The sequence below is a fragment of the Panthera pardus genome, unplaced genomic scaffold (genome assembly GCF_024362965.1).
Source record: "Panthera pardus isolate Hobbes unplaced genomic scaffold, ASM2436296v1 HiC_scaffold_348, whole genome shotgun sequence".
Taxonomy (NCBI): Eukaryota; Metazoa; Chordata; class Mammalia; order Carnivora; family Felidae; genus Panthera; species Panthera pardus.
The window spans coordinates 180,445-188,773 of NW_026526930.1; the positions used below are offsets into that span (position 1 = coordinate 180,445).

Here is an 8,329-nt window from a genome sequence, read left to right on the forward strand (position 1 = left end):
ATAAAGTTTTGGGGTTCCATTGGTCCTCATCTTGGGTTGGTCCTGTCACCTTTGCTTTTTGAAATGTGTGAGGTTTTTCATAGTTTTCTCCTTTACTAGGGGGAAGTGTACACTGGCATCCAGCTCCTGGGATTGAATATTGTTTCAGGTGCATGATGCATGGAGTGGGGCCACGCAACAAAGAACTGTCTTGTCCCAAAGGGTTATAACATCCTTGGTGAGAAAGCCAAATTAGACTGATGGGGTTTTAATTTTTTTATTTTCAGTTTTTGTTTCAATTCTGGTTAATTAACATACAGTGTTATGTTTGTTTCAGGTGTACAGTATAGTGATTCAACACTTCCATACATCACCCGATGCTCATCAGAAGGGCCCTCCTTAGTCCCCATCATCTATTTGACTCATCACCCACCCACCTCCCCTCTGGTAACCATCAGTTTGTTCTCTATAAATAAGAGTTTGTTTCTTGGTTTCTCATGGAATACTACTCGGCAATCAAAAAGAACGCAATCTTGCCATTTGCAGCAATGTGGATGGAACTAGAATGGATTATGCTAATCAAAATAGGCAGAGAAAGACAAAAGTCATAGGATTTATCTCATATGTGGAGTTTAAGAAACACAACAGATGAACATAGGGGAAGGGAAGGAAAATAAGATAAGAACAGGGTGGCAACAATGGTGTGGTACTGGGGTATGTTCAGGGTTGCATCCAAGATAGGCTGTGTGACTGGAACTTAGCACAAGCTGTGGCTGGCTGAGGCACCTAGAAACCTCAGGGAGTCCCAGGAGTAATTAGGTTCAACTTTGAAGGGAGGGGAATGGGCATCCGGTAGTACCTGAGGCTCCAGAATCTGTGGAAGGGCTGCATGGCTCAGGGCATCCACAGGCTCAGAGAGTTCATGTGTGTAATCCCAGAACCAAACAGTCACGGAATGGCCTGGTCATGACGTTGGGTGCCCATACGAGGAGCTGCATGCTAGAGTCTGTGGTGAGGGGCTATCCCATGTATTTGTGATCAGTAACCGTAAGAGACTATTAAGTACAGAGAACAAACCCAAGGCTGATGAAGGGTAGGTGGATGGGGTTTGGGCTAAATGGGTGATGGTCATTAAGGAGGGAACTTGCTGGGATGAGTACTTGGTGTTATATGGAAGTGATGAATCACTGGGTTCTACTCCTGAAACCAAAACTACACGGTATATTAACTAACATGAATTTAAATAAATAAAATTTAAAAAAGAGTCTGCTTCTTGATTTCTCTCTATATTTTTCCCCCTTTGTTCATTTTGTTTCTTAAATTCTATATATGTATGAAATTATATGGTATTTGTCTTTTCTGACAGACTTATTTCACTTAAAATAATACTCTCTAGCTAGAACCATGTTGTTGCAAATGGCAAGATTTCATCCTTTTTATGGTTAAATATTATTCCAGGGTGTATGGATGTGCGTGTGTGTGTGTGTGTGTGTGTGCGCGTGTGCGTGTGTGCGTGTGCATGTGTGTATATGAGAAGCTTCGTAGCTGGTGTGAGGGAGACAAGAGAGAGAGAGGAGAGAGAGAGAGCACCATTGGCTGAGTTATGATCATGTGACGTTCGGTGTCACATACTAGTATTGCCAGACATAGCTCATTTATCAAGTTACAATTTATTAGAAATGTTTGCTTGTCTGGTGGAACACCTGAAGAACAAATTACTTGCAATCCAGGTTTTGATACACAAACACACACACACACAGCTCTAGAGCCTAGAGTTTTTCTGTCGCTTAGTAACTTTTTTCATTATTGTTCCATAATGAGATTGTCACACTTAGAATACCTGAAATTAAAACCAATATGGGTTTTTTTTGTTTGTTTAAAAACCCTATCAGTCTAAGAAGATGTGATGTGATGTGTGTGTGTGTGTGTGTGTGTGTGTGTTTGTGTATCAAAACCTGGATTGCAAGTAATTTGTTCTTCAGGTGTTCCACCAGACAAGCAAACATTTCTAATAAATTGTAACTTGATAAATGAGCTATGTCTGACAATACTAGTATGTGACACCGAACGTCACATGATCATAACTCAGCCAATGGTGCTCTCTCTCTCTCCTCTCTCTCTCTCGTCTCCCTCACACCAGCTACGAAGCTTCTCATATACACACATGCACACGCACACACGCACACGCGCACACACACACACACACACACATCACATCACATCTTCTTAGACTGATAGGGTTTTTAAACAAACAAAAAAAACCCATATTGGTTTTAATTTCAGGTATTCTAAGTGTGACAATCTCATTATGGAACAATAATGAAAAAAGTTACTAAGCGACAGAAAAACTCTAGGCTCTAGAGCTGTGTGTGTGTGTGTTTGTGTATCAAAACCTGGATTGCAAGTAATTTGTTCTTCAGGTGTTCCACCAGACAAGCAAACATTTCTAATAAATTGTAACTTGATAAATGAGCTATGTCTGGCAATACTAGTATGTGACACCGAACGTCACATGATCATAACTCAGCCAATGGTGCTCTCTCTCTCTCCTCTCTCTCTCTTGTCTCCCTCACACCAGCTACGAAGCTTCTCATATACACACATGCACACGCACACACGCACACGCGCACACACACACACACACACACACACGCACATCCATACACCCTGGAATAATATTTAACCATAAAAAGGATGAAATCTTGCCATTTGCAACAACATGGTTCTAGCTAGAGAGTATTATTTTAAGTGAAATAAGTCTGTCAGAAAAGACAAATACCATATAATTTCATACATATATAGAATTTAAGAAACAAAATGAACAAAGGGGGAAAAATATAGAGAGAAATCAAGAAGCAGACTCTTTTTTAAATTTTATTTATTTAAATTCATGTTAGTTAATATACCGTGTAGTTTTGGTTTCAGGAGTAGAACCCAGTGATTCATCACTTCCATATAACACCAAGTACTCATCCCAGCAAGTTCCCTCCTTAATGACCATCACCCATTTAGCCCAAACCCCATCCACCTACCCTTCATCAGCCTTGGGTTTGTTCTCTGTACTTAATAGTCTCTTACGGTTACTGATCACAAATACATGGGATAGCCCCTCACCACAGACTCTAGCATGCAGCTCCTCGTATGGGCACCCAACGTCATGACCAGGCCATTCCGTGACTGTTTGGTTCTGGGATTACACACATGAACTCTCTGAGCCTGTGGATGCCCTGAGCCATGCAGCCCTTCCACAGATTCTGGAGCCTCAGGTACTACCGGATGCCCATTCCCCTCCCTTCAAAGTTGAACCTAATTACTCCTGGGACTCCCTGAGGTTTCTAGGTGCCTCAGCCAGCCACAGCTTGTGCTAAGTTCCAGTCACACAGCCTATCTTGGATGCAACCCTGAACATACCCCAGTACCACACCATTGTTGCCACCCTGTTCTTATCTTATTTTCCTTCCCTTCCCCTATGTTCATCTGTTGTGTTTCTTAAACTCCACATATGAGATAAATCCTATGACTTTTGTCTTTCTCTGCCTATTTTGATTAGCATAATCCATTCTAGTTCCATCCACATTGCTGCAAATGGCAAGATTGCGTTCTTTTTGATTGCCGAGTAGTATTCCATGAGAAACCAAGAAACAAACTCTTATTTATAGAGAACAAACTGATGGTTACCAGAGGGGAGGTGGGTGGGTGATGAGTCAAATAGATGATGGGGACTAAGGAGGGCCCTTCTGATGAGCATCGGGTGATGTATGGAAGTGTTGAATCACTATACTGTACACCTGAAACAAACATAACACTGTATGTTAATTAACCAGAATTGAAACAAAAACTGAAAATAAAAAAATTAAAACCCCATCAGTCTAATTTGGCTTTCTCACCAAGGATGTTATAACCCTTTGGGACAAGACAGTTCTTTGTTGCGTGGCCCCCACTCCATGCATCATGCACCTGAAACAATATTCAATCCCAGGAGCTGGATGCCAGTGTACACTTCCCCCTAGTAAAGGAGAAAACTATGAAAAACCTCACACATTTCAAAAAGCAAAGGTGACAGGACCAACCCAAGATGAGGACCAATGGAACCCCAAAACTTTATAGTTCACCTATAAAATAGAACAATGGCCCTCAACACATCCTATTTTTCCTGTCAAAGTGCCTACCCTACCCTGTCACTGGAGAAGCCTCCCATGGGTGCTGAACAAGAATCTTTTCTCTGGCTCCCTCTCCCAACCCCCGTAGACCCTTCCCTCAATTGCCCACAGCAGAGGCAAGACTCGGCTGAAACATTCAATGAAATTTATTGAAGAGAAACATTTACTGAAACCATTGAAGAGAGGGAATGACAACACAGAGAGGAACGTCTGACGGCCACTACAGCCCATAGGTCACGGACCCCCTCCTCTTGGGGTCCCAAATGAGGTGCCTCTGTTTCCCCCCAACACCGTGGCCCTCCTGCCATAGTCTCCCTTCCTGAGGGCCCCACGATCGGCCCTTGGCCAAGATGATGGATGCTGGCCATGGCCCCTCACTCTAGGGCACTCTCCACTCTGGCTGACATGCTGGGGCCTGGCCCTGCCCTATGGCCTGCACAGGACAGTCACAGGATGCTGGAAAATGCAGCACGGGGCACTTGGACAAGCCGAAGAAACTGAGTCACAAGTAACAAGAGAGTGGCACATCACAGCACGGTTTCCGTGGAGACTCCCACAGGCCACCTCTGTCCTTGGTCCAGTTCCTCCTTCCTGAGGTCACGGGGTGAGCACCAGCCATGCTCTCTTCTGTCCTTCCCGCCATCTCCTGGGATTGGGCTCGAGAGGTCTCTGGGGTGGGGTGGGGGCGGCTGCTCAGATAAGAACACACATACATCTCCACAAGAACAAGCAGCAGTTGGCCTAAATCTACACCGAGGAAGCAGAGGCTGAGCTCACGACACCGGACGACAGCGAGCAGAGCCTGGGCTCGCACTGAAGCTCGTGGCACACACCCGGGCTGAGAGGAGGCTGCTTCGTTAGGCCAGGACACCCGCTGCGGGCTCCTGCACACCTCAAGGCTCTGCACGGGAATGGTAACTAGGGTGTGTGTAGGGGGAGCGGGGGAGGGGGGGTGCCACTTGACACGGGGGTCACTGAGGGGCCTACAGAGACACAAGTGGGCTTCCCAGAGCATGGAGCGACGTGCTCCAGGGGTCAGTGAATGAGGGTCCCCCTCTTGGGCGGCCCGAGGGGCTGGCACCCTTGAGACGGCTCCTAACATCTCCCAGGCCAGTGTGGGTGGCACACATTTTCAGGTGCCCCTCACCTAGGCTAGGGCCAGCCACTCAGGGGTGCTTCCCAGGCTGGCTGCCTGAACTGGCAGGGTTTCGGGCTGGGGCTGGGGCTGCCTCAGCTGCCATGGGAGGGGGCACCTCTCCCTGCCCCATTCTGCATCAAGTATGGTCATCCTGGTCCGTTGGAAGGGCTGATGGTGGTGATCAGGTCCCCGTGGGGGTGGTGGAGTGCCCGGGAGCTTGGCTTGGGCTGGGTGGGTGCTTCCCTTGGCCCTGCTCCACATGTGGGGTGAGGCTGCTGCCCTGGCGTGGCCTCCCCCTGCCTCCAGAGCTCTGCTGTCTGAGAGGAGAGGGGGCCTCTGGGCCTTCTGAGCCTATTTGCCCGAGGAGGACTTGGGGGGGCTCATCTCCCCAGCCCCGTCCTCATTTCCCAACTCCTCTGGGATGGGCTTGAGCCCCTCCTCCAGGGGCTCCCCAGTCTCCTGGTCTCCTGCCTGGGCGAGGCCCTCTGGCTCACAGCCAGGACCTCCCGGGCCCTCCCTGGAAGCGCTGCCCATCTGGGCGGGGGTGGGGCCCCCAGGGGCCTCTGAGGGTCTTGCCTGACCTAGGCCCGCAAGGACAGCGTCATGATCGTCACTGTCCTCCTCCTCAGACTCCCGCTCTTCCTGCTCCTTCTCCTCCACCTTGTCATCCTCCGCCTTAGCACCGGCTCTGGCATCAGCCTGGGCATTGGCCCGGGCACCAGCCCCTTCCTCTGCCTGGGCTCTCTCGTTCCTGGCTAGACTGGCCTCCCATGCCTCAGACTCCCGAACAAGCCCCAGCATCTCTAGGAAACTTGGAGACCTCCCAACCATTCTCAACTTCCTCAGCGCTTCATCCAGCGGCTCAGTAAGGTTGGCCCTGGTGAGCACCTGCCTCAGGCGTACATGGTCAGCTGAGGCTCTGGCCAGGGCCCCCTTCTCAATGGCTTTCTGCAGCAAAACTTCCAGCCGCAACACAAAAGCAGAGAGCCGCTCGCCTGACTCTTGCTGAGCTGTCAAACACTTCACCCGGATGGTTGCCTGCGACTCGTTGTCTCCAAACACCTGGATCAGGGCCGCCAGGCAGTCCTGAGCCGTCCTGGCAGGGTTCTCTGCCAGGAGCCCGTGCACGAGCTGCAGGGCCGTCCCTCGAAGGCCTTCCATCAGCCGCCTCCTCTTCTCCCTTTCTGAGACCCCCTGCCATACATGTAGCATGTCTGTGGTGTGGTCTAGCCAGGCCTCAAAGGACTCCTCCCCCGGGGCGGGCTGATCCCTCCCAGAAAACACGCCCAGGCGCTGGTACCGCATGGTCTCCACCCAGGGCTGGACTGCCTGACTGACCGATCGGAGCCAGCACACCCGGCGCAGTCCCAGCCCCAGGGCCCCAGCCACACTCTCCACCGTCTGCCCCTGTTGCTCCAGGAAGTGGAACACGCGACTGAGAAACTCCTCGCCTGAGCAACGGGGCACAAAGACTACGTTCCAGGGACCCCCGGTGCCCGGGATTTCCCTGGGGACCAAAGCATAGTTAACTTCCCGGTCAAGCTCGACCAGGGCTGCAGTGGCATTATCCTCCTCTCGAAACACTTTGCCCAGCACGGTGAAGTGACCCATGGGCCACAGGGCGGCCTCCAGAGACTCTTGGAGTTCGGCTTCATCACAGTCCTCCGGGATGCCCAGAATGAGCAGACCCCTTCGAGCGCTGATGCCCATCCACCTGCACCAGTCCCGCAGCAACGTCACCGCCATCGCGTGCAATTTCCGCCGGCGCGGGGTTAATATCAGCCGTAGGAAACGGTTCCCGGCGCGGACCAGGGTGACACTGGGCAGGGTGGAGGGGGTGGGGGGGGTGAATTAGTGAGGGAGTCTAGGACTCAGAGAGAACCGCCCAGGTCTCCACAGCCTGTGAATACAAACGAGCGAGAGCGAGGTTAAGCGGCCCGCCCCCCGCCCCCCGCCCCTCTGCGCCCACCCCCCAGGTGACCCTCCTCCCCCGGGGCAGTGCCTTTGCAGCCCAGGCTAGACCCCTGCCCCGCCTTCCACCCGCCTGCCGGGGCCACGGCCCCCTCCCCACCGCGTCCCTCTCGCCCCCGCGGGCTGCCGCAGTCCTACTGGGGCGGGCGGGCGGGACTCCCGGAGGGCTGAGCGCACCCTCCCCGGTTCTGGTACCTACCTTCCTCTGGGTCGGGGTCCTTCCTCGTCGAGGTCCCCAGCAGGTGGGGCGCAGGGGCTGCGCCGAGCGGCAGCGGGGTCGTGCGCCCCTCTTTTCCTGGCTGCCTCTCACTCCTTCTTCCTCTCCCTGTCCCTCTCTCAGCGCGGCACGTGGGCTAGCGCGCCGGCGCCTGCTCGCCACCACTCTCTCGCAGTGCGGACTCGGGCGGGGGCGCAGTGGCGGCGGAGCGCGGACCCTCCGCGTCGCCCCGGAGACCGCCGGGGCCATTGGCGCGCGCGGGTCACGCGGCCAGCTGTGGCCACCGCCGCGGGCACCCCGGGACCGCGCGTGACGTCACCTGCTCCTTCCCCCCGCCCCCGAGGGGGCGCTGGCACAGGTGGGGGACCCTGGGGACCCGAGAGCCAGTGCCCCCATCCTAGACCCAACCCTGCCCACCGCCCGCCCCTCCCGGAACATGCTCTCGGGGCGTCAGCCTGGCGAGGGGTCCATATCCCCGGGTGCCCACCAGAGAGCCGCTGGGCAGGCCCGAGATGCGCCCGCCAGCGCTGCATTCTGGCATGGGTGGAGCGCGGGATGGGGGAGCGTTCTGGGGCTCCTTCACCTGTTTCCGCCCCTCCTCCACTCCACCCAGAACGGGTCCTGTCCCAGCTAGGCGAGAAGCACTTCGTCCAGGTGCGACTACGTGGAATAGATGCCACCTGCGCACATGAGCGCTCGCACACACCACCGCAACCCGGGGGTCAGCAGTCCCCATACTCGCGCGGGGGCCGTGGCCGCTGTGGGCACACGACGGGCCAAGATGCGTCGCTGCCCCAGTGCCAGGGCCCTGCCCCAAGGAGGGTGTCAAGGACTTTCCTGTTTTTGCTCACTTCATGTCCCAAT

General features: G+C 53.3%; 1 protein-coding gene across 2 annotated transcripts; it reads right to left on the reverse strand.

Annotated features, from left to right (window-relative positions):
• Positions 1 to 4,270: 4,270 nt before the first annotated feature.
• Positions 4,271 to 7,592, reverse strand: LOC128774645 (paraneoplastic antigen-like protein 6B). 2 transcript variants are annotated; one of them, XM_053893696.1, is made up of 2 exons: positions 7,448 to 7,592; positions 4,271 to 7,096 (listed from the first exon to the last, which is right to left on the reverse strand). In XM_053893696.1, exon 2 carries the CDS (start codon positions 7,021 to 7,023, stop codon positions 5,629 to 5,631), a length of 1,395 nt encoding a protein of 464 aa, XP_053749671.1. In that variant the 5' UTR covers positions 7,024 to 7,096; positions 7,448 to 7,592; the 3' UTR covers positions 4,271 to 5,628. The 2 variants fall into 2 exon arrangements, with proteins under 2 accessions (XP_053749671.1, XP_053749670.1); XM_053893695.1 differs by having other exon boundaries at positions 4,271 to 7,177.
• Positions 7,593 to 8,329: the final 737 nt, after the last annotated feature.